At 38.9% G+C, this 27,078-nt stretch overlaps 1 protein-coding gene across 6 annotated transcripts in view; it reads left to right on the forward strand.

The window, feature by feature from the left end:
- The window catches only part of LOC127788351 (ATP-dependent DNA helicase At3g02060, chloroplastic), an 82,816-nt gene extending 57,718 nt beyond the window's left edge, over positions 1-25,098 (forward strand). For 3 of the 6 annotated variants that reach the window (XM_052316518.1, XM_052316519.1, XM_052316517.1), the window contains 6 exons: positions 22,257-22,343; positions 22,525-22,698; positions 22,986-23,030; positions 23,334-23,690; positions 24,198-24,597; positions 24,674-25,098. In XM_052316518.1, coding sequence (XP_052172478.1) covers positions 22,257-22,343; positions 22,525-22,698; positions 22,986-23,030; positions 23,334-23,690; positions 24,198-24,299 — 765 coding nt within the window. In that variant the 3' untranslated portion in view covers positions 24,300-24,597; positions 24,674-25,098. The other 3 variants (XM_052316516.1, XM_052316520.1, XM_052316521.1) reach the window with 3 other exon arrangements.
- Positions 25,099-27,078: the final 1,980 nt, after the last annotated feature.

Raw genomic sequence — 27,078 nt, forward strand, 5'->3', positions numbered from 1 at the left:
CCTCTTCTCCCATGCATTTCCATGCTTCTATTGGTATATTATCTGGTCCCACTGCCTTATGATTTTTCATCTTTTTTAATGCTTGCCTTATTTCATTTGAACTTATGCGTCGATAGAATGTGTAGCTCACATTTCCTTCGGAGTTGCTAAGATGTCCCAACCTAACTCTTGTGTCACCACCATCATTGAATAATTTTGTGAAATACTTCTTCCATCTCTCCTTAATCGCTCCCTCATTTACTAAAACATTTTGATTGTCATCTTTTATGCATTTCACTTGATTTAAATCCCGTGTTTTTCTTTCTCTTGCTTTAGCTAATTTATATATATCCCTTTCTCCATCTTTTGTATCAAGTCGTTTATATAGATTCTCATATGCTTTTGACCTTGCTTCACTAACAGCTCTTTTTGCTGCTTTTTTTGCTTCTTTATAATTTTTTGATTTTCTTCATTGTTGCATTGATATACCGCCTTATAGCAAATTTTCTTATTTTTAATTCTCAATTGTACCTCTTCATTCCACCACCAAGACTCCTTAAGGTTAGGGGCTCTACCATTTGTCTCTCCAAGGACTACCTTTGCCGTGCTTCTCAGGGCATTAGCCATTTCTTTCCACATTTGGTTTGTCTGTCTTTCTTCATTCCATTCCCTTCTACCCCTTAATTTTTCTTTGAAGATTAGTTGTTTCTCCCCTTTTAAATTCCACCACCTGATTCTTGGATTTTGTTTTATGTGATTTTTTCTCTTCCAATTTCTTACTTGGACGTCAAGTACTAGAAGTCTATGTTGAGTAGTCAAACACTCTCCCGGTATCACCTTACAATCCCTACAACATAACCGATCCTCTTGTCTCATGAGGAAGTAATCTATTTGGGTGCTTGAGGTGATATTTTTATATGTGATTAAGTGTTCATCCCGTTTTTTGAAACATAAGGGCTCCACTCTCATTCCATTGTTACTTCATGAGGGGCATGATGGTAGCATAGGCGGACACTCTAGATTCTTAAAAACCTACAAGAGAGTAGCAGCAAATGTTTGTTAGCAAGGAATGAAGAAGGAAATACACAAGTACGTAAGTGATTGCTCAGTTTGCCAACAAAATAAGTATATGGCCTTAGCCCCAGGGGGACTCTTGCAGCCTCTCCCAATCCTAACCCTAATTTGGGATGACATTGCTATGGACTTCATTGAAGGGTTGCCGAAGTCGGGCAAGATGGATTCCATTTTGGTGGTGATGGACAGACTTAGCAAGTACGGAGATTTCATTGGGCTTAAACACCCGTTTACAGCTAGGGAGGTGGCTGGAATTTTTATTAAAGAAGTGGTGAGACTTCATGGAATTCCAAGGTCCATAGTATTGGATAGAAACAAAATTTTCATGAGCAAATTTTGGGAGGAGATGTTTCGACTACAAGGTACCAAACTCAACAAAAGCACAACCTATCACCCTCAAACGTATGGGCAAACTAAGGTACTTAACCGAACTTTAGAAACCTACCTTCGTTGTTTTGCTTCCTCAAAATCGAAAGCTTGGTACATATGGCTACCTTGGGCTGAATTATGGTATAACACCTCCTACCACACTGCTGCCAAGGTGACTCCATTTCAAGCAGTGTATGGGCGAGAACCACCACCCTTTTTGAGGTTTGAGAAGGGAACCACCCCTGTTTCAATGGTGGAACAACAACTAGTCGAGAGAGACTTAATTCTTGAGGAATTGAAGACCCAACTGATGAGAGCACAAGCTGTGATGAAGAAGAAGGCAGATTTGAAAAGAAGGGAAGTGAAGTACAAGGAGGGGGACTGGGTTTATTTGAAGTTAAGGCCCTATTGACAAAAATCGTTGGTTGCCCGTGCAAATGAAAAGTTGGTTGCCCGCTATTATGGTCCATTTCAAATTGGGAAGGAAGTAGGTCCAGTAGCTTATAAGCTGATACTTCCATCTCATTGTCCAATTCATCCGGTATTTCACATATCACAGCTACGGGAGGCACGAGGGGCATTAGAAGCTAATGTGAAGCTTCCTCAACAGCTTACTGAAGACCTTGAGATGCTGGTGGAACCGGAAGCAGTGCTGGGAGTGCGACCAAGGTCCGGAAAGAACTTACAAGAGTTTGAAGTGCTCATATAATGGAAGGGGTTACCCCCATTGGAAGCTACTTGGGAACCTTACCACTTAATCCAACAACAGTTCCCTTTTTTCCACCTTGAGGACAAGGTGAAAGTTGGGGGGGGAGGGGGGGGGGGGGGGGGGGAAGTAATGATATGCCCCCGGTTTTCTTGACTTACCAAAGAAGGTCCAAGGGGCAAGGGCAAGGGGGTAAATTTGATGGCTGGCATAACAGCCAGCCATGTGCGTAAGGTTAGGGACACAACCCAGCAAGTGCATGTAACAGAATTCGGTTGGGAAGGAGTAGGGGAAGAATATGTAGGGGGGGGGGGGGAGAATGAAAGAGGGAGGGATATATCATTCTTGTATTGAGTTTTGGGAGAGTTAAGGGCCTCTCAAACACCCAGTTCTTCTTGTAATCGAACTGTTTGAATTCAGTTTCAGTGAATCATTTTTGGGTTCCCATCACTATATCTCTTGAAAGTAACTTTTCCCTAACAAAATGAAAATTAATCTTCATGTTTGGTTCTCTCATGAAAGACTGGATTAGAAGCAATGTGTAAAGCTACCTGGTTATCATAGATGAGTTTCATAGGGCTTGCTTCACCAAATTTTATATCTTGAAAGAGTTGCTTTAGCCATATAAAGGCATAGGTTCCTCAAGTCATGGCTCGATATTTAGCTCCTACACTTGACCTTGCAACTATACTTCACTTTTCACTTTTCCAAGAGATTAGATTCCCACCAATAAGAATACAATATCTAGAAGTTGAGTGCCTATCTGAAGGAGAACCTGCCCGATCTGCATTTGTTTAACCAACAATTTGAGCATATGCCCCCTATCAGTATATAACAATCATTTACCTAATGCTCCCTTTATATGTATGAGAATTTGGACCACTACATCCCAATTGCTATCACATGGTGAATTCAAGAACTGATTGACAACACTCACTGCAAAGGAAAGATCAAGTCATGTGACTATGAGGTAGTTTAGTTTTCCAACAAGTCTACGATATCTGCTAGGATCAAGTAATAACTCACCTTGTCTTGGTAGAAGTGTGACATTTGGATCCATGGGAGCTTCATATGTTTGAAACCCAACATTCCTATTTCTTCAAGGATACCTAAATCATATTTCCTATGTGAGATGTACACACCATCTTTTGAATTAGCTACCTCTTTTCTATGAAAGTATCTTAATATGCCCAAATCTTTGGTTTGAAATTGATGAAATAGATGTTTCAATTGAGCAATACCTTCTTAATCATCTTCTATAATGACTATGTCATCCACATAGACAATCAAATAAATGTAGAGATGGGATAAGTATGACAATAGAAAACAAAATGATATGTCTCACTTTGAGGCATGCTAATGTCAAAATGTTGTATAACTGTAGTAAATTGTCGAAACCAAGCACGTGGTGATTGTTTTAGACCATAGAGTAACCTTGTTATTGGCATACTAGACCATATTCCCCTTGGAGCAACAAACACAAAAGGTTGCTCCGTGTACACTTTCTTTTGCAAATCACCATGTAGAAAAGTATATTTAATGTCCAATTAATGAAAAGGTCAATGCCAAATGGAGGCAATAGAGAGAAACAACCAAACGGAAGAAATCTTAATAATCGGAGAAAAGGCATCACCGTAGTCTAGACCAAAAATTTGAGTATAACCTTTGGCGAGCAAATGAGTTTTCAATCAGTCAACTTGGCCATCAAGACCAATCTTAACAAACTAAGAATCTAAACTACAAAATAATAATAATAATAATAATAATAAAATAAATAAAAATAAAAAATGCAATTAAATTGAACAATGAATGACTAATAACTATGAATGAAAAAGAAAAAGGGAAAAAAAATCAAGGTTTAAATTAACAATAGAGTTAATTGGTATTGATATTAATAAAGCCAAAGGTCATACTCAAATTGGTAGAACCCAACAACACCCATCAGCATAGCTTGTCACCATACCGTAAGGACATCAAAGTAAGGAATAGGAAGAACCTCAAAAATAAAAGATGAGTTAGAGCTGATGTGAGAGAAGAATGAGTGGTCTTAAAGAAGGTAACTGTTAAGGATTGTCTAGAGTTAGTGATAGGTTAAATATGCAGTCTTGTATGCGGTTCTGATTAGTTGATAGGTTGGGGGCTTTCTTGTAATAATTAGTTATTAATGAAAGGCAAAACCGGTAATATCATAACCAGCCTTAGGAAATATCACCCTATTTTCTATAAATAGGGCAGGGGGGCTGAGGGATAGAGAACCGCATGTTCTCTTCTGATTTCACGAGAGCTTTGAGAGTGAGAAAGCTGTGAGTTATAGTTTTTGTACTCTTTTGGGAAGGCTTGTATCGTGAGAGAGAGAAGAGATAAGTCTTTGTAGAAATAGAATATTCTGTGTATATCTTAGATTCTATGTATATCCTATGTATATTCCTATTTCCTTTTTTGTTATTTCCATTTTGTATTATTCTCTTCCTCTATAAAGAGAAAAGGGAAATCATTGTATTATTATCAAGAAATAGAGAATTATATTTTCTCAATCTTGTTTAGATGGTATCAGAGCAGGAATTAGGATTAAATCACAGCCGTTCAACTGTGAAACCCTAATTTCCTCTATTCCTCTGCCATACCCTAGAAGTCCCGTCGTTCTTCACTGACCACCCTCCAGCGGTCGCCCCCTCTGAGATTCGGTCGTCCCAACCGCTGTTGCTGCATCTTCAGCCGCCGCCTCTGGTTCCCACCTCTGGAACGGTCGCGATCTCCTAGCCTCTCGCAAAGGTCGGCTTTCATCAGTCGCGCCTGTTGCTATTCTCGGTTGCGAAGGATCGCGTTGCACTCCAGAGCCGCTCCTATCCATCGTTCGTGCTGCTTCTCCATCGGACGTCCGCACTTGTTGCTGTCGAGAAGGTCGGCTCTGCATCGCGCATCAGAGCCGCTCCTATTCTTCGCTCTTGCTGCCTCGTTTGTGCTTAGTTCGTGCGATTTGTGCTGTGATTTGGGCAACTGGGTACCCAGATTCAAGGATCCAGATCCATGGGTCTTTGCTAGGGTCTCCATATTTGTACTGATCCAGATCCAGATTCGATCCAGATCCAGATCCGATCCAGATCCAGATCCAATTGGTAGTGGTTCCTTACTTTTGCTGCCCTAATCCGTTTCTTCAACCATCATGAATGGCTCTGCATCCTCAGTCACTCCGACCCAGCAATCTCAGTCTTCTCAAGCTCAGTTTCGAGTTTCTCGAAACTCCTCCGACTCACATCCGATACAGATTACGACCATTCGTCTCAATGGTACTAATTTCCTACGTTGGTCGCAATCTGTTCGTATGTACATTCGAGGTCGGGGAAAGATTGGCTATTTGACTGGCGCCACATTAACCCCAGACAGCAAAGACCCGCTATATGACATTTGGGATGCCGAGAATTCGATGGTGATGACGTGGCTTGTTAACTCCATGGAGGAAGAGATAAGTTCGAACTATATGTGCTTCTCTACAGCAAAAGAACTATGGGATGAAGTCACTGCCATGTATTCCGATTTGGGGAATCAATCCCAAATCTACGAGCTCAACTTGAAACTTGGTGAGATTTGACAAGGTAGTGATACTGTCACCCTATATTTTAATTCTTTAAAGTGCATTTGGCAGGACTTAGATCTCTTCAATACATATGAGTGGAAAAACACAGAAGATTGCAAGTATTATCAGAAAATGGTCGATGCTAATCGAGTATTTAAGTTTCTTGCTGGACTCAATGTTGAGTATGATGAAGTCCGAGGGAGGATCGTCGGTAGAAATCCACTTCCGTCTCTTAGTGAAGCCTTCTCTAAAGTTCGGCGTGAAGAAAGCCGAAGACTGGTTATGTTGGGCAAGAAAAAGAGTGGAGAAAGTGGGTTATATGAAAATATGGCACTTGTGACTGCTGATGCTAATGCTGGTGGACGGCATATTGCGAGTCAACGAAAGGCAGAAGAAAAACCTCGTGTTTGGTGTGATCATTGCAATAAACCACGCCATACTCGGGAGACCTGTTGGGTGCTTCATGGCAAGCCAGCCAATTGGAAGTCTAGATCAAAGCGATCCCAACCTACTGCACATGAAGCTGATACAGGACCATTCAACAAAGAGCAACTTGATCAACTTCTGCGACTGCTAAAGCCTAATCTGTCCCCTGGTACACCCAATTGTTCTTTGGCCTATTCAGGTAGAAACTCTTTTGCCCTATCTAGCTCTTTTCAATCTGTTCCATGGATCATTGATTCAAGAGCATCTGATCATATGACTGGTTTATCTCATCTCTTCAACTCGTATGTTCCCTGTTCTGGTAGTGAAAAAATAAGAATAGCCGATGGTAGTCTTTCACCTATTACAGGTAAAGGACTCATTAAACTTTCTGAGAATATTGATCTTCAATCAGTACTCCATGTTCCTAAACTTGCTTGCAATCTTCTTTCTGTTAGTAAACTCTCCAAAGATTCTAACTGTCGTGTTATCTTTTTTGATTCCTATTGCATTTTTCAGGCCCAGAACTCGGGGAAGACGATTGGCAGTGCTAGAGAAATAAACGGGCTCTATTATTTGGATGGGGATGTCTTGCGTAATAAAAAAGCTCACGGGCTGAGTGGTATTAGTTCTACTTCTGTTTCTAATCAAATAATGCAATGGCATCTTAGGCTAGGTCATCCCAGTTTTCCTTACTTGAAATATTTATTTCCTATGTTGTTTAAAGGAGTGGATCCTTCTATGTTTCAATGCGAGAGTTGTCATTTATCCAAAGATCATCGTGTTAAATTTCTTTCAAAACCTTATTGTCCTTCAAAACCATTCTATTTAATACATAGTGATGTTTGGGGTCCTTCTAAAGTCTCCACTTTGTCTGGCAAAAAGTGGTTTGTTACTTTTATTGATGATCATACTCAACTTTGTTGGGTTTACTTACCTGCAAAAAAATCAGATGTGCCTAGAACTTTCAAGGATTTTTTCCATTTGATTGAAGCTCAATTTAACACAAAAATCTGTATTCTTCGATCTGATAATGGCACTGAATATTTTAATGACTCTTTGGGGGTTTTTTTAAAAGAAAAAGGAATTTTACATCAATCCACTTGTCGTGAAACTCCCCAACAAAATAGTATTGCTGAACGAAAAAATCGACATCTACTCGAGGTTGCCAGGGCCATCATGTTTTCTATGAATGTCCCTAAATACCTCTGGGGTGATGCAATTTTAACCGCTTCCTATCTCATTAATCGTATGCCCACTCGTGTTCTACAGTTTCAAACCCCCTTACACTCTTTAAAACAACTCTTCCCTCTCTGTCGTATATATTCTGAGTTACCCTTAAAAGTTTTTGGATGCACTTGCTTTGTTTATGTTCCTCACATTTTTCGTTCTAAATTGGATCCTACAGCTGAAAAATGTGTCTTTCTGGGCTATGCACCAAATAAAAAAGGGTACAAATGTTTTAATCCTGTTACCAAAAAAACTTATATTAGTATGGATGTGTCTTTCCTCGAAACTCAACCCTACTTTCCCAAAAATCATCTTCAGGGGGAGCATATTGAGAAAGAAGATAATTTTTTGAATTCTAATGTTGAGGATCCTCGTCCTACCATGATTGGTGCTCCCCTCCACTCTAATAAACAACTCAAGGATATAAATGTTCCAAATATTGTGGAACAAGGTGTGTCTGGTTCACAGGTGCCTAGCGTGATGGGATTTGAACCAGGGGGAGAATTACCACAAATGGATCAAAATATTCCAAAACCGGAGCTTCAGTTTTATACTAGAAGACAAACCTTGAAAAATACTATCAGTCCAAATATTCCTCTAACAATTGAACAATCGACGTCTTCGAGTGATGGGGTTTCCGATAGTTCTTCTTCTTCTCATGGTAACTCTAAACTCACTCCTACAGATTATTCTACATTTGATTTGTCTGATCTTGATGTCCCTATTGCTACTAGGAAAGGAGTGAGATCTTGTACCAAACACCCAATTGCTAAATACCTGTCATACCAAAAATTGTCCAATCATCATAAGGCCTTTCTTTCAAATATTTCTAACCTGCATGTCCCAAGAACAATTCAGGATGCCCTTGGTGATCCAGATTGGAAGTTAGCAGTCCAAGAGGAAATGAGTGCTCTTAGAAAGAATGGAACTTGGGAGATTGTGAACAAACCAGAAGGCAAAGCAACAGTAGGTTGTAAGTGGGTATTTACTATAAAATGTAAGGCAGATGGGAGCATTGAAAGATACAAAGCAAGGCTGGTTGCTAAGGGTTTCACCCAAACATACAGCATCGACTATCAAGAAACATTTGCTCCAGTAGCTAAAATAAACTCTATTCGAGTTCTCCTCTCCCTTGCAGTGAATCTTGATTGGCCACTCCACCAATTTGATGTAAAGAATGCCTTCCTAAATGGTGATTTAGAAGAAGAAGTTTTTATGGATCTTCCACCAGGGTTTGAAAAGAGCCTCGGGACAAACAAGGTATGTCGTTTAAAAAAATCATTGTATGGTCTAAAACAGTCTCCGAGAGCGTGGTTTGAAAGATTTGGAAAGGCGGTGAAAAATTATGGTTACATTCAGAGCCAAGCAGACCACACACTATTCTTCAAGCACGCCAACGACGGTAAGAAAGCAATCTTAATTGTGTATGTGGATGATATAATAATGACTGGTGATGACAAGGGAGAGATTGAAGAGCTTAAGAGGAGATTAGCTCATGAGTTCGAGATCAAGGACTTGGGTCCTCTAAAGTACTTTCTTGGGATGGAATTTGCAAGATCTAAGGAGGGGATCTTTGTCAACCAACGCAAGTATATTCTGGATTTACTCAATGAAACAGGAATGCTTGGGTGTAAGGTTGCTGAAACTCCCATTGAACCCAACTTAAAACTTCAACCTGCCGAGGCTAAGAATGTGGTAGAAAGGGAGAAATATCAAAGACTTGTGGGTAGACTTATCTATTTATCCCATACTCGACCAGACATAGCCTTTGCTGTAAGTGTTGTAAGTCAATTTATGCACTCACCTGGTTCACAACATTTTGAAGCTACCTACAGAATTCTGCGATACCTAAAGGGAACCCCTGGGAAAGGTCTACTTTTTAGAAAACGTGGACATCTTCATGTAGAGGCTTATACAGATGCATATTGGGCAGGTAGTATAACTGACCGAAGATCTACATCAGGGTACTGCACCTTTGTGGGAGGCAATCTTGTTACTTGGAGGAGTAAGAAACAAAATGTGGTGGCCAGAAGCAGTGCTGAAGCTGAATTTCGTGCAGTTGCTTATGGTATTTGTGAGGTCATGTGGATAAAGAGGCTTCTATCAGACTTGAGGATCTCCACTTCCCTTCCAGCTAAAGTTTATTGTGATAATAAAGCTGCAATCTCTATTGCTCATAATCCAGTTCTCCATGACAGGACAAAGCATGTAGAGGTGGATAAACACTTTATTAAGGAAAAAATTGATAATGTAGTAATTTGTATGCCCTACATTCCAACAGTTGACCAAGTGGCTGACATTCTTACAAAAGGAGTACATAGAACTCAGTTTGAGAAACTTGTGAGCAAGCTGGCCATGGAAGATATCTTCAAGCCAGCTTGAGGGGGAGTGTAGAAATAAAATATTCTGTGTATATCTTAGATTCTATGTATATCCTATGTATATTCCTATTTCCTTTTTTGTTATTTCCATTTTGTATTATTCTCTTCCTCTATAAAGAGAAAAGGGAAATCATTGTATTATTATCAAGAAATAGAGAATTATATTTTCTCAATCTTGTTTAGAGTCTTGTATTGTTTTCATCAATAAAGAAGGTTGCGCTCGGTGGTGGTTTGAAGGTTGGATGTAGTGCCAATTCAATTGGCATGAACCAGGATAAATTCTGTCTTCTTATATGGTTTGAATATTTTCTTTCTTGTTCTGTTCTTACACTTAAATTCTGTTCTTTTATAGACTGTTGTGTTGGTTGTGTATTGCCGATGAGTTAGGAGTTTTTGGAGGGTTGTTTGATCGGTTTCTTGGAGAGTTTAAAGGCTGCCAGTGCTCCCAATTTATAACAAATTGGTATCAGAGCCAGGCCTCTCATCAAAAACCATCAAGAACTTAGAATTTCATCACATACTCACAAGAATGGCTTCTATAGCCTCTGCCACACAATATGATGTTGAGAAATTTGATGGCCAAAATGATTTTGGCCTATGGAAGATGAAGATGAGAGCCCTTTTGGGAAATCTTGGACTGGAGGAAACCTTAGAGGCTGAAAAGCCTATGCCCGAAACCCTAACTGAAGTCCAGAAAAAGGAAATCAGGGATAGGAGAAAAGATACCAACAAAAGAGCCTTTAACACTCTTATTCTAAGCCTAGGAGACAAAGTCTTGCAGGAGGTGTCAAAGATGTCAACCGCGGAGGAGCTTTGGAATAGGTTAGATGCTCTTTATATGATTAAAACCCTCTCAAACCGGTTGTTCTTGAAAACCAAATTCTTTTCTTTCAAGATGAGTGAAAATCAAAGGTTGCATGATCATATGGACAATTTTAATAAACTGTGTTTGGATCTTGAGAATATAAATATTAAGTATGAAGATGAGGATAAGGCTTTGGTCTTATTACACTCTCTTCCTAAGTCCTATGAGAGCTTTGTGGATATCTTGAAACATGGAAGAGATAAGCTGACCCTAGATGATGTGATAGGAGTTTTGAATTCCAAGGATTTGCAGCACGAAGTAGAGTCCCAGAAATCTGCCATAGAAGCTTTGGCAGTGAACTCTAAAACAGAAAAAGGAGACCCTAGTTTTAAAGGTAGGTCTCAGTCTAAGTCTAGGAGTGGCAAGAAAGTGATTAAATGCTTTCATTGCCATGAAGAAGGGCATATGAAGAAGAATTGCCCAAATAGGAAGAAAGAATCCCAATAAAGAACCTGCCCCGAATGTTCAAACACCATGTGTGGTTTTGGCTATGAGAGTGCGGATGTCCTATAGTCTCTCTAGGTATGCAGTAAAAATAGCATAGGTCCTAGGGTTAGGGTGTACTTCTCATAGGAAATGGGTATTTACCCATAGAGACATGGTGGAGGGGGAAATGGTTTGTCTAGGCATCAATCTAAGCCCAAGATAATTGGAGATGTGAGAATAGGAAGCATGGTGGAGCTGTTCCAGATTATTAGAATCTGTAAAAATGTCCCTGTTTTAATAGAAAGCCTAATGTTCTTAGGAATAATTAGATGGTGAATTGGAGTCCTAAGAGTTGCTAGGATCTCTTAGAGAGATGGAAGCAACCCTCAAGAATAGAGGAAATGTGGTGCATGCTTGCAGGTTCTGTGAATAAGCAGCAGCCACTAAGGATAGCCCATGATAAGTTAGGTTAAGTCATTTCTTGAGAATGGCTCACAATGGTGAGCAAGGACCAGGAAAGGTATCTAAGGCTAGGGGTATTAGGGGATGGGAAAATTTGCAGGTGTATAGGAATAGGAACCATTTAGTTTTGACTAATCTCCAAATGTTTGTCTCCAAAATCAGTAAATCCCATTAGAAATCAGTTTCTAAGATGTTTTAGGAACCTATCTAGGCCTTGTCTCATGGTGGAGCTAGGTGAAGTGTACCTAGTGAAGATGGTGTGTTCCTAAGGAATTCCCAAGCGTATATGAGCTTGTTGGAATTTAGGAAGCTTGCTGGAAATTGCTTCTGGTGTGAAGGGTTAGGTGTGTGGAGTTGTGTAATAGGTATACCTAGGTCTCCTAAAGCTAGGGTTCTTACCGATGAGGGAAAACTCTACTAATGGGACATGGAATTAGTTGATTCCAAGGCCAAGGGATGGAATTTAGAATGCTGGCCAGCAAGGAGAATCCTTTGAAATGTCCAAATCTAACCTATGAACCAGAGTATAGCAAGGAGAATCCTTTGGGAAATTTTTTTGGTCATATTCATTGTGTATGCTTGGGCTAGATTGTGAGAGGGAAGAAGCTAGTATAGCTTTGGCTCCTGCATTGAGGGTCCTTGTGAACTGTGAGGGCAAAACGGTGTGTGCAAGTGTTGTCTTGTATGGAGTAGCCCATGTTGATCAAAATCTGGATTAAGCAAGGAAAGGGAAATAGAATCATCTTGTAGGTAATGAGCAAGGGAATAGAAGGTCTAGTGTTGCCCAGGATAGGTAAAAGATAGAACCACAAGTAATCAACCAGTGAGGTATGGAATGTTGGGTTTGAAGGATGCTTAGGCTCAAGTTTGAGTGCTAAGGAGCAGGCTGGTAAATAGAACCTCTTGTATAAGAAGAGGTGATGCACTCTTGTCTAAATGAATGGCATGGAGCCATGTAAATTTGGGGAGAATGTTGGACTTAGATGAAAGATCCCTTAGGTTAAAGGGGTGGAGTGCTGTGAAGTGTCTATTTGAGAATTAAGGAAGGTGCTGGAAATGGGGAAAAGTCTAGGAAAAATGCTAGACAAATGGCCATTGATTAAAGCAGCACATGAAGGCTTAATTTGGATCAAATAGGTATCACTAACAGCCATTATCCATGTGGAAACTAAGAGAAAAGTGATCTTATGGTATAGCCAAGGAATAAGAGGCTAGAGGGAAAGGTAAGCAAGGATTGGTTGCTTAGAAGGTCTCTCTAGGTATGAGATATGATAGCAGTTCCTTAGGTAAGATATAAGATTGGAAGAGTCCAAAAGGGTTAAAATTGAGTGCATAGGGAAGCTGTGAATATTCCAGTGGTATGCTTAGTATATTGATGGGCAGCTTTATTGGTATTTTCTCCAAAATAAAACTCTCAAGGTGTAGCTGAGTGTTTAGATCAGTGTTTTGAGAGTGTGGGAGGAAGGATAAGCTGGGAAATACTAAGGCATAGAGATTGGAATAGGGTTTGGACAACTTAAGGCAGCCTAGGTTACCCTAATTGTAAGCATATCTTAGTAGACTGGTAGGTAGAGATGAGCAGTCCTGTTTGTTTGAAGTAAACATTAGAGGAAGAATAGTGGTAAAGCCTAATAGACCAGTTTTGGGGATCTAGGAATAAAGTCTAGCAGTGGAAAGGCCAATCCGGGTGAGGTTCACTGTGTTGTGATGCTGTGTAAAAAGTTTGGACACTTTGAGATTAATAAGTATCATTGAGTATGGATTTGGTTTATGGTGGAGTGTAGGTAGACACCTTGTAGACTCCAATCATATTGATGTTAGGAATATATTCATTAGGAAGACCCTTGAGGCGGTAGATAATTCTAATGAGAGTTGCAGGTTTAGTTAATTGCAGCTGAAAGTATTGTCCTAGGTGATCCATTGGTGAAATTTACAGCATTGTTTTTTGATTTTCTTAATGTTTGTTGATTGATTTGATGATCAGGTTATCATGCGGGAATCCAAAGGAAAAGCAAGCCAAAGTTTTTGATGGATGAATATGGAAGGTATCACACTCAAGACAATGGTGGAGAATTGTTAAGGATTGTCTAGAGTTAGTGATAGGTTAAATATGCAGTCTTGTATGCGGTTCTGATTAGTTGATAGGCTGGGGGCTTTCTTGTAATAATTAGTTGTTAATAAAGGGCAAAATCGGTAATATCATAGCCAGCCCTAGGAAATATCACCCTATTTTCTATAAATAGGGCAAGGGGGCTGAGGGATAGAGAACCGCATGTTCTCTTCTGATTTCACGAGAGCTTTGAGATTGAGAAAGCTGTGAGTTATAGTTTTGTACTCTTTTGGGAAGGCTTGTATCGTGAGAGAGAGAAGAGATAAGTCTTGTACTATTTTCATCAATAAAGAAGGCTGCGCCCGGTGGTGGTTTGAAGGTTGGATGTAGTGCCAATTCAATTGGCATGAACTAGAATAAATTCTGTCTTCTTATATGGTTTGAATATTTTCTTTCTTGTTCTGTTCTTGCACTTAAATTCTGTTCTTTTATAGACTGTTGTGTTGGTTGTGTTACCAGTGAGTTAGGAGTGTTTGGAGAGTTGTTTGATCGGTTTCTTAGAGGGTTTAAAGGCTGCCAATGCTCCCAATTTATAACAGTAACATTAGTGGAGATAAAATAACGATGCAAATTAGGAGAATAGCACCAGTACCCTTTTCGAAGTTGCCAGTACCCTAATAAAAAGCATTTGATAGATCAAGCAAAAAGCTTGTCTTATTAGGGAGTAAGATCTTGTACAAAATAGGTACCCCCAAAAATATGAGGAAGAGAATAAACAGGGTCATTGGGAAACAAAAGAGAATGAGGATTGTATTATGAAGCATTAAGGAAGACATACAATTAATTAAATAGCAAGAAGTAAGAGCATATCACGAGTTGCATAAATAAGTGTTAACATAGTTGTCGAAAGTACAAACATCACAGGTGCTTGGAACCTAGGTGCGAGGCGTAAGGTGAAGCACAGGCTTCAAGCACATGAGGTGCATATATATTAGAAATATGTATAAAATACATATATAGTATTATTTTCAATTTAAAATTTTAAAGAGAAAATACTTGTATATAAAAATAAATAGTAAAAAATAAAAATAGGAAAGAAATTAGTTGAATTGAAATTGAAAAAAAGAAAAATTGAATATAAGTTTTCAATTTAATATATATAATAATTTGTTGGAACTAAAAAGAAACAAAAAATTGAAGAGAAATTGAAACAAAAAACAAAACAATGGTCTCACGCACTCTGTAGCACTACATAGAAAAGTCTTGTGCAAAACAACACAAACCAACAGGGAATGCAAAATAGGTCACCGAAGGATGTTCTCCAGCCTCTAGCGACCTTAAGAAAGAAAGCGGGTGGTTAGCCGAGAGTCTTATGCACCCACATGTGCCACCTATACATTGCCACGTGAGACTTACTCGCATGTGGCTGCTGCACAAAGAGCATGAAGCATGTGCTTTGCGACTTAGCATGAAATGCCTGCTTTATGTGCCTTTTTAGTGCCTTTTGAAGGGTGTTACAACTAATCCATGTTGAGGTGCATAGGGTCATGCCTTGTGTACCTCACACCTAGGCATGCCTTAGACAACTACAAATGTTGATCTCATATACTTATAATAGAGATCACACCTAAAGTGTAGTAGTATCCAAAGATTAGGACTTATCTCTTCTACAAGACAACTTAGGAGATTTGGGAAGTTGTGCAAGAAACCTACTCGGACATGGAAAACACTGCCCAAAGCTTCCAAATCCATTCTACCATTCAGATAACAAGGTAAGGTAATAGTTCAGTTACTGAATATTACAATGCTTTAATCGAGTTGTGATAGGAGATGGATCTATTCCATGAGATTAAATGGAAATGTGCTGAAGATGGAAAAAAATATGATAATATTTATAGTTGTTAAAGGCTCGCCTAGGCGCCTTAAGGCGCCAGTTCTGCGCCTCGCCTGGGCCGAGGCGAGGCGATTTTAATGAGGCTCTCGCCTTGCACAGTGAGGAGTAGAGGCAAGAGGCGCGCCTCGTGAAACTGCTTTTAATTTAAAACTTGGGCAGCCTAATTCCTCCCCTCTTCTTGGTTCCAGGATGTATACATTACAACATACAACTTATTTACATTTCTTTAGTTCAAGTAAATATCCACATTTTCTTTTATTTATATTTTACTTTCCATTTACTTTAATACATAAATGTAAATAAGAAAGTACCCCCCATTTGGATTCAATAAAAATATCTAAACAATCAAAATCCATAACAATAAGAAAATAGAACTTTTGTTTTAGTACAAACTCAAGATTTAGCGATGTTACCACCCCCAAAATACATACCTATTATTTCTTGAAAAATTCATTAAAAATTATTTTAACAACAATGAATATTAGCTATCAAAATACCGGGAGATAGTTTTTCAAAATGAAAACATTTTCTTATGTGTCCTTATAATGCTCTAATCTTCCGGATTTAGAAAAATAGCATTTTTCAAAATGAAAACGTTTTCTTGATTGTGGACTTGTAGTGTTTATATGTTTATTTAGAATTTTGCATGATGATTGGTACTTGTTTGAATTTGAGACTTTAAGTTTTAACTTTGATGATGTTTCTAGTTTAGAATTTGCATGATGATGAATGAATCAACTTTGATGATGTTAGTTTAGAATTTGAAGATAATGAATCATTAATGATATGCATGTGTTATTATTGATAATTTGATAGTTTTTTATGATTTTACAAGATTTTGAGTTTTTTTCTAAAAGGTGCGTCTCGCTTCGCAAAGGCGTGCCTTGCCTTGTGCACCTCGCACCTCAGGCTCCAGGACCCTTTGCGCCTCGCGCCTTTCAGAACTATGGATAAGATAATAGAAAAAAGAGTGTTCGATCTTTTGCATGCTCTTAATTTTGATCTTGGTGAAGTAAGAGGGCGGTTACTTGGAACCAAACCCTTTCCATCAATAAGGAAAGTCTTTGCAGAAGTCAGGAGAGAAGAGAGCAGAAAAAGGGTGTTGTTAAATCCTTCAGGGGTGTCCAATTCTAATGTGAACTCACAAACATCAACACTAGTCTCCTTAAGGATAAAAACATCTAATTCATCCAAAGAAGAGCCCCATAAAGAAAAACCATGGTGTGACCAATACAATAAGTCGTATCACACAAAGGAAACTTGTTGGAAAATTCATGAAAAACCAACAAATTGGAAGCCTAAGAATCAAAGGAAAGGAAATCAAGCAGCCTATGAGGGAGAAGTGGAGACCGAAAAATCAACCAACCTAATTCTATCTGCAAATCAATTGGAGGTTTTACAGTAACTATTGAGCCAAACCAAGGTGACCAAACCTGAGACAACATAAGCCCTTAACCCGGTAATGTCTCTTGCTAAACAAGGTACACCTGGACACTCTCTAATCTCTTTCAAATTCCCTATAGACTATTGGATAATCTACACAGGTGCCAAATCACATGATCGGATCACTTATAAAGCGTTGTCCAACTTATGAACCTTTTGATCAAGGTTTAACAATCTCAATGGCTAATGGGACTACAACCATGGCTCAAGGGAAAGGTACAGCTAATGTGGCAAGTCTAAGTCTGAAATTAGTGTTGCATGTTCCTGATCTAAAGGGTAACTTGCTATTAGCAAGTAAATTAACCAAAGAAAATTAGTGTTTGGTGACATTTTTTCCTTCCTATTGTGAATTTCAGGATCTATCTTCAGGGAAGATGATTGGCAGTGCTAAGGAAAAAGGATGCCTCTATTATATTTCAAAGCTTAGTTAGTCCCTTGGATCTAGGTCACAAATCCAATCTTCCTTGTCTACTATTTCATATTCTGAACTTATGTTATGGTATCAACGTTTAGGGCACCCTAGTTTCAATTTTCTCAAAGTTTTGTATCTCCATCTTTTCATTAATAAAAGAAGCCATTCCTTTCATTGTGAACAATCCATCCTTGCTAAACAAACCAGAATTTCTCATCCATCTCATGCGTATAAACCTACAAAGCCATTCTATTTGATTCATAAAGATATTTTGGGACCAACAAGGACTCCTAATTTGACTAACACTCAGTGGTTCATCACATTTATAGATGACCATACAAGGGTTAGTTGGGTGTTCTTAATGAAAGACAAATTAGAAGCCTATATTGTGTTTAAAAGGTTTCATCAAATGATAAACAGTGTCTTTCAGCCTTCAATCCATGTTTTACATTCATATAATGACAAGGAATATTTCTCCAATGATTTCAATCATTATCTAACTAAACATGGTATTATTCACCAAAATTTATGCCCTTACAATCTCCAACAAAATGAGATAGCAGAAAGGAAAAACTACCACCTTCTCGAGACTACAAGGGCAATTATGTTCACTAAGTCAGTCCCTAATGCCTACTAGGGAGAAGCTATTCTTACTTCCTCCTACCTTATTAACTACCTTCCCTCCAAGGTCTTTGCATTTAGAACCCCTTTGAGTGTCCTCCTTGATTTTTATCTCCATTACACTAGAGTTCTAAACTCTCTGTCACCAAAAGTGTTTAGATGCACTGTGTTTGTACATAAGTATCAACCCTCTTAATCTAAACTTGAACCTAAAGCCCTCAAATGCATATTTGTTGTTTATTCTCCTACTCAACAAGGATACAAGTGCTACCACCCTTCTACACGACATCTCGTTGCATCTTGTGATATATCCTTCCTTGCACATGAACCATTTTTTCACACCTTTCCTCTGCAGGGAAAAACACATACCTAGTGCAAAGGAACAATGGGACTCTACTTTGTCTCTACCTATGATCCCAACTCCTGAACCTCCTATTGCTACTAAATCAATCCTTGAACCTCTTCTTCCTACTCAAACCTTAGTGCCTAATTTAGGGGGAGATCAAGAAGATTGAATTCAAGAAAATCTAGCCTTGGATAAACCAACTTTGGTATATTCAAGAAGGCCTCGTGACCCTCAGCCAAACCCAGTGTCTGATCCAAAGATAGGTTCAAAAACTGATGACAATAGCAATATGGAAAAGGTTACATCTAACAGGTTTGATGATCTAGATATCCCAATAGCATTAAGGAAATGGGTGAGATCGTGTACCAAACACCCTATTTCAAATTATGTAGGACATTCAAAGCTATCTCCTCACTTCAAGGCCTTCACAGTCAGCATTGATGATATAGTGATCCCTAAAGATATACATCATGCATTGCAAGATGAGAAATGGAAGGCAACAATAATGGATGAGATGTAAGCCCTAGAAGCTAATGAAACTTGGGATATTGTCAGTCTACCAGATGGGAAGAAAATTGTTGGCAACAAATGGGTTTTTGCAGTCAAGTACAAGTCAAATGGAAGTATTGTCAAGTACAAAGCAAGATTAGTAGCCCAAGGGTTTACCCAAACCCAAGGACTTGATTCTGAGGAAACTTTTACTCCGGTGGCCAAGCTTAATTCTATCCGAGTGTTACTCTCATTGGCTGTTAATCTAGATTGGAAGTTGCATCAGTTGGACATCAAGAATGCATTCTTAAATGGGGAGCTAGAAGAAGAAATTTATATATACCCCTGGGTTTTCAAACATAAAACACAAGAGAAAAGGTATATACAAGTTTAAAGAGTCACTATATGGCCTTAAGCAGTCTCTAAGGGCCTGGCTTAAGCAGTTTAGTGACACCCTCATTCAACTAGGATACAAACAAGGGCAGACAGACCATACCCTATTCACAAAAATTGAAGCAGATGGTAGGAGGACAATCCTTATTGTCTATGTGGATGACATTGTCATCACAGGGGATAATATTCTAGAAATTGAACATCTAAAAGAGCAACTGAGGACCGCATTTGAAGCAGTGTTCTAAAAGGCGCTAGTCGGGGGGCAAGCTGCCGCCTAGAAAATTTAATATTTTTTAATTTTTTAAATTTTTTTCTTAATATATTATTTCTTTTCCCCACCCCAGCCCCCACCCCCTCAAATTTCAGGGCAACCCCTCCCCCCCCCCCCCCCAAAAAAAAAAAAATAAAATAAAATTCATAGCGCTCTCTTTCTCTCAAACCTGCCTCCTCCGAGCACGTTGTTGCCCCCGCCATTACCAATCGGGCTGTCTGCCTCCTCCGAGCACATCGCTGCCACCCGCCATTGCCAATCGGACCATCTACCTCCTTCGATCAAATCGTTAGCCCCCGCCAATGCCAATCGAATCGTCGCTGTGTTACCACAGGTAAGTCCGAAGGCTATTCTAGTCCCTGTCCAGCGGCGGCAACGACGGAGTTGGGCAACCCAGGCCAATGCGGCGGCGGCGACGATCATCACTGATGGAGTCGAGGAGAGGTCTCAAGCCCAAGCCACATCTAGGCAGCCAAGGCAACGCCTCACCGCCTTGGTCGCATTGGCCGCCTAGGAGCCGTCCGAGCCCAATTAATTGGGCCGACGTCTAAGGAGCCGATTTGGAGGAACTCGCGGCGGCCAGGGGCCGCCTAGTGCCTCTCCGCGACGGCCACCTTTTAGAACACTTATTTGAAGTGAAAGATTTGGGAGAATTAAAAGCGGTTGCCTTTTAGAACACTGATTTGAAGTGAAAGATCTAGGAGAATTAAAATTCTTTCTAGGGATGGAAGTAACCAGAAGCAAGGAAGGGATTTTATATCTCAAAGGAAGTACACGATTGATTTGTTGAAGGAAATTGGTAAATTTGGGTATAAACCTACTAGTACTCCCTTAGAACCCAACGAGAAGAATAAAGAAGACAACAGAAGGGAGTATCAAGTAGACAAAGGAAGATATCAGCGATTAGTGGGTAAGTTGATCTATCTATCATTCACACGAGTTGATATTACATATGCCATAAGCATATTAAGTCAGTTCATGCATTCATCTACAAGAAGACATTTTGAGGCAGCATATCATATTCTCAGGTACCTCAAAGGATTCCCCGGGAAAGGACTCTTGTTTAAGAAGAGTCAAGACAAAGGAATAAGTGCATTTGTAGATGTTGATTGGGCTAATTCTATTGAAAATAGTAGATCTACATCCGGATTTTGCACAAAATTATGGGGGAATTTGGTAACTTGGAGAAGCAAGAAGCAATCAGTGGTGGCAAGAAGCAATGCAGAAGTAGAGTATAAGGCTATTGCACAAGGGTTATGTGAAGTTATTTGGATGGAGAAAATGATGGAAGACTTACACCTTCCAGGATCCTCTCCAAAAATTCTTCATAGTGACAATAAGTCAGCAATTAACATTGTGAATAATCCGGTATATCATAACCGAGTGAAACACATGAGAAGTGACCAACTCTTTGTCAAGCAAGAGATTGAAAGAGGAGATATAAGTCTTACCTATATCCCTACCGAGTTTCAAGAGGTAAATATCTTTACTAAAGCAATGTAAAAGCAAGGATTTGAATCTATTCGAGGCAAGCTGGGAATGATGGATATCTATTCATCAACTTGAAGGGGAGTGTTGGAGAAGATAAAGGAGAAAAATTTAAGTTATACACGAGAGGATAAGAAGAGAAGATGATAAAGATAAAGATGTAAGAGGATGAAGAAAAATTCAAGCTGGAAGGATAAGGATGTTCCTTAAAATTAGATAAGGAAATCCTGAATTTAGTTTGATCCTAATCTGAAATATGTTGTTGTAATTTAGTCCTAAATGTTAGGAGTTTTCTTAGGAACTTTGTGTATATATTTGGCATCCTTCGAATCAATGAGAACATGGAAGTTTATTCCTCTCATTAAAACTTCCAACAAATTTATTTTTCAATTTTAAAATCAGAACAACTCTTTTTTAATTCACGACAACCCTTTCTAATTTTTAAAATTAATTGTATAAATATATAATTTTTAAATTTGGCCAGTCTGGGCCCAGGGCCAAGAACCCTAGGCCTGGCACGGTCCTATCTGCTGGACTAGGCTGCAGCCAGGCCCATTTCACATCTCTACTCAAACCCGAAGGCTGAAGCCCATTATAATTGAAGTTGAGTTGCTATACCCACCCCCCATCCCTCAGTCATCTGGCCCCCACCATTATTGACCAAACACCCTTGGCCATCACCAACACCAACCTACTGACTATGTCACCAGCCCCCCACCCCCAACCCAAAAAAAAAAAAAAAAAAAAAGAAAGAAAGAAAGAAAACAGCTTGGTATTTCAGCCACTTAATTGTCATATGTTAACAAACCCTACATTTGAGGTTTTGATAACTATTGTTTGAACCCTGTCAATATATAATGTGCCTTAAGGACTAGCATCCAATTTCAAAGTGTGCATGGGAAATAGAAAAAAGTTAATGTGCGACACATGACCAGCCTGTGTTTGCACTTATCTGTACTTGTCCATGATGATGGACATTTCTGGGTTTGATAGCTTGACTTTGAAACAAGTATGTTCTCCCACATAAAAGCAGCATAGTTTTGACCTCTTCATTAACTTTGTATCCAGACTTGCTTTTTTTGTTTTTCCTCTCTTTGTCTCTTTTTGGTGCTCGATGCTTACCATCCATGTCTTCAGAGAAAAAACCTTCTGACCTTAAAATATTTTTGATTATTTAGTCTGTTGGGTTTATAAAAATTACTTGGCATATTTCAATCCTGTTGATTATTTGTCAGATGCCTGGTCTCTAAGGCTAGCTTGGCTATCCACCTTTCAATTTGCAATGGTTTTATTCTCATTGGTTTCTTGACATATATCTTTTCTGTTTCTTTTTTTGGTCATCTTATATCATTTTTAATAGTTGCGTGGAAGAGTGGGGAGGGCGGATAAGGAAGCTCATGCGCACTTGTTTTACCCTGATAAGTCTCTGCTTTCCGATCAAGCACTGGTACTTCCTATATGAAATGTTTGGCTATCCTCATTCATTGTGTGTTGCTGATCTCTTTTTTAAGCAAGCTGTTCTAGCTTTTGCCAGTTTTTTATTTTTGGATGAACCCACTTGCTTGTTTGTGAGACATTGTTGTTAATTCCTGCATGGGTTAAGTAATACTCTTAGTTTGGGTACCTAGGAGAGGCTTGCTGCTCTTGAAGAGTGTCAGGATCTTGGACAAGGCTTCCAACTTGCAGAAAGGGACATGGGAATTCGAGGATTTGGTAATATTTTTGGTGAGCAACAGACAGGGGATGTTGGAAATGTAGGCATTGATCTCTTCTTTGAAATGCTCTTTGAGAGCTTGTCAAAGGTGTGTTCTGGTTCATGATCTTCTATTATTAAATCTTGATGTGATAGATGTGACCCCGGTTTGGCGTCACAAATCATACATCTGCTCTTTGTCGTCTTATTTGTTTTTTCTAACTTATGTTCTTGCACTATGGAAGAAGTTTATAAAGGATTGTTCGAGTCACTAATATTTGAAGTGCCCAAACAGAAGAAATTGGTTGCCTACTGGTCTCATTAGCCAGAGTTTCCTTTAATCCCTTCTGATGCTTCACTCTTATTACTGAAACAGTTTGTCCTTTTGAAATTCAGGTCGAAGAACACCGTGTTATTTCAGTTCCTTATCTATCTGTACAGGTATTTGCTCATTTTATCAAGTCTAAAAGTGCCAAAAAATAAAAATATTCAGACCAGCATTATGCATTTTTGAAGCGTCTGAATGTGGAACTGCTGTTCTGGAAGTCTTGCAGATTCCATTGATAATCTAAAGGATAAGTATTTAGTTTCTTATAATGTATTTTGATGGACAACTTAATGTTAATTATTAGTCTAAATGGGCACAACTCTTACTTCAATCGATCGTATACAATCTGTATTAAAGTGATTGTATACAATTGTATACATAACTCTCACCATCTATTGTGATTTATTTCGCGCCAGCTGGATTTGAACATAAACACTCATCTCCCTTCTGAGTACATAAACTACTTGGAGAATCCCATGGAAATAATTCATGAAGCTGAAAAGGCTGCTGAAAAAGACATATGGAGTTTGATGCAATTTACAGAGAATCTGCGACGTCAATATGGGAAAGAACCTTACTCCATGGAAATTCTATTGAAAAAGCTTTACGTCAGAAGAATGGCTGCAGATCTAGGTATTTCAAGGATCTTTGCTTCAGGAAAGATGGTTGGCATGAAAACAAACATGACTAGAAAGGTTTTCAAGCTCATAACAGATTCCATGGCATCTGACATTCACCGGAATTCTCTGAGTTTTGAGGAGGACCAAATTAAGGTACTCACAATATGCTTTTGTGTGTATTTATATCCAAGTCATTCTAGTGTATTATTTATATATCTATGTCTGTCATTCATGTATTTGTTTTTATTGTTTCCTCATATGTAATGAATGTTTGTATTTTTGGTCAAATCTTTCACATTCTCCATGACTTTCTCAGTGGTTCCATGTACAGAACTTCCTATGCCAATAACTAGAACTCCCTTCTTTTTCTGATCTTTGAACATTTTGTCTGTATTATTTTTTATGCCCCACACTCCACAAGAGTAACATAAAAATGTTTCTCCAACATAATGGCAATTTTTTGCCTAGTATCCCTGCATGCTTAGACCGTTAATTGTTGTTTTTCAACTTCATGCACGTATGGGCTACTTACCAAAATAAAGGTATATGATGTTGGCAACTGCTGACATTACTTTGGATTAAGTCACTGCTTTGTGTATCTTTTCAAACTTGGTTGCTGGTCACATGTTCCCTTACATCGTGTCATTTTCCCCCTTACAGGCTGAACTTCTACTAGAACTGCCAAGAGAACAGCTGCTCAATTGGATCTTCCAATGCTTAGCTGAACTTCATGCTTCACTACCGGCCCTTATAAAATACTAGGTCTCTATCCATAGTCATTGTTCAACTGACTTCAAATTTTAAAGGCTTCAATGCCATACATGTAGAAGACGAACTTGATAAGTGGTCTACGAAATGGAACTCAAGAATCCACCTGTATTGCTGAAGATGCAGGGTGATCCCTTTGATGTAAAGGCTCAAGATCCCCTTGTAGAGACCTTAATTCTGCGCCAAATGCAATTTGCGGAACCAAATGAGATTTGAGATTCCAGTCAGAGGAAATGTTGGATCAGGAGTCAGGACTGTGTTGAAGTTGTTCGATGTGGTGTTCTATCTTTATGTGAGTTATTCAAACTCATTTCTCATTTCAGTCTGATTATTGCAGTGGCTGACGGTTAACTGGTGCCCTTCTGCAGGCATACCAGTACAGAAGAAGAGAGAATGCAAGAGTGTGTTGGCCTGGCCAATCGCATTCGTATGCTGGGCAGGCATGGCATGAATTTTGGAGACATGAACTGATCCTGTGGCATGTGCTATATGTTACATGTGGTAGTTTGCCTAATTTTGAGCTTGGAAGAATGATTGGCCTCGCCTCGCTGCACCATCAAGCCTATTCTATTTTGAAAATTGATGTGCCTGCCGATTTCCTTATTTGTGCTCATTGTAAATTATAAGTTTCATTTCCTTATTTGAAATGCCGCATACTGCTTGTGCTTGTCCTATTATTCAAAAGCCCATAACTGAAACTAGATGTTGTCTCTAGCTCTAGCCTGTCTTTTGAAACATTTTCTATCCTCCAAGCCAGTAAGTATAATATTTGTTTTACAATTAAGAAGCGACACGTGTCCCAACCGGAAAAGTAAGTTACTGTTTGTTGTGATTGTGGTTGTGGGATTTATTAAACTAAAATACAAAGTGAAGGAATTAGTGATGAGCTTTTTCTGTCGCTATTAATCACCACTACACTCAACTACTGATGTTGGAATCTTGTGGCCGGCGATGGCAATGTTTGCTGTTCCCCAGCCCCTCTCCAACAAAAAATTCAAACACCAAACCTACCAGAAATATGCACCAAGTAACTTAACTATCATCCGCCGCCGCTGCTGCTGTGCTGCTAGGATGGCGTCTCTCTCTCTCTCAACATGGAGTTAGTTCCTTTCGCTAGACCAATACAGTATGCTACTACTGTGACGGTTGTGTGGGTGGTGCACATAAATGGCAGCAGCAGCGCTAAGGCCGCCGCCCAAACTTAACAAATGGTTGGTTGGTTAGTCACGTCTTGACGAACAGCCAGAGAGTATATTGTCGAAGCCAACTAGCTAACTTATATAAGTGAACGTTATTGTTGCATCGTCAAAATCATAATTCGTTTATTGTAATATGAATTCTTATATTCAATTACTATGCGTAAAAGGTATGAATTAGGGAAATTTGCAAAAATAGGACCGCCGGTAAAGAACTTTGCAAAAATAGAATTCTTAATTTTTTTTGTAAAAATAAGATTTTTGAGAGTTAAATGGACTAAAATGTCCCCGATTTAAATTAGCCTACGATCTCTTCGTCTTCTTCTTCTCGCACGCATATCCCCAATCGTTCGCCGACTAGAACATCTCTTTCGTTCGTCCTCTTCATCATCTCTCTCACTCGTCCTCTGTTCTAAGCATCTAAGGTTGTTACTTCTTTGTCGGTTTTCGCCTTCAAAGCCATTGCAGATAATTTCAGAGTGTTTTACCCTCTTTGATGCGATTTTTTTAATGACTACGTAATGAGTATGCAAATGAACCTCGCTCTGGTTCTGCATTCTAAAGTTCAATTGAGTGAAGGTTATGCATTTCACTATAGGTTCAAATCAAAAGCATACACAAAAATGTTTTATATCCGTTCGGTTTATATATCGGTACCCAAAATTATTTTATGTACTGACATCATATATCGGTATAATTGTATCAGTTTTAATTGAATGTAAACCGATACATAGTAACCGATATACTTTCTATATTGATATAACTGTATCGGTTTTAATTTAATGTAAACCGATACATAATAACCGATATACTTCCTATATCGGTATAACTGTATCGAATGTAATTTTACTTAAACCGATATATGATAACCGACATATCCTTGCGCAACCGATATTATGAAATCGATATAACCTTATATAACCGATGATAACTTTTTTTACTTACATCCAACCGACATATCCTTGCGCGACCGATATCAATTTCATAATATCGGTCGCGCAAGAATATGTCGGTTATCATATATCGGTTTAAGTAAAATTACATCCGATACAGTTATACCAATGTAGGAAGTATATCGGTTACTATGTATTGGTTTACATTAAATTAAAACCGATACAGTTATATTGATATAGGAAGTATATCGGTTACTATGTATCGGTTTACATTCAATTAAAATCGATACAATTATACTAATATATGATGTCGATACATAAAACAATTTTGGGTACCGATATATAAACCAAACAGATATAAAACATTTTTGAGTATACTTCTGGTTTGAACCTATAGTGAAATGCATAGTCTTCACTCAATCGAGCTTTAGAATGCAGAATCAGAGCGATGTTCATTTGCATACCCATTACATAGTCATTAAAAAAATCGCATCGAAGAGGATAAAACACTCTGAAATTACCTACATGGCTTTGAAGGCGAAGACCGACGAAGAAGCAGCAACCCTAGATACTTATAACAGAGGATGAGCGAGAGAGATGACGAAGAGGATGAGCGAGAGAGATGACGAAGAGGATGAGCGAGAGAGATGTTCTGGTTGGCGGGCGATTGGGGATGTGCATGCG

The sequence above is a fragment of the Diospyros lotus genome, chromosome 13, assembly GCF_014633365.1.
Source record: "Diospyros lotus cultivar Yz01 chromosome 13, ASM1463336v1, whole genome shotgun sequence".
In the NCBI taxonomy this organism is placed as follows: Eukaryota; Viridiplantae; Streptophyta; class Magnoliopsida; order Ericales; family Ebenaceae; genus Diospyros; species Diospyros lotus.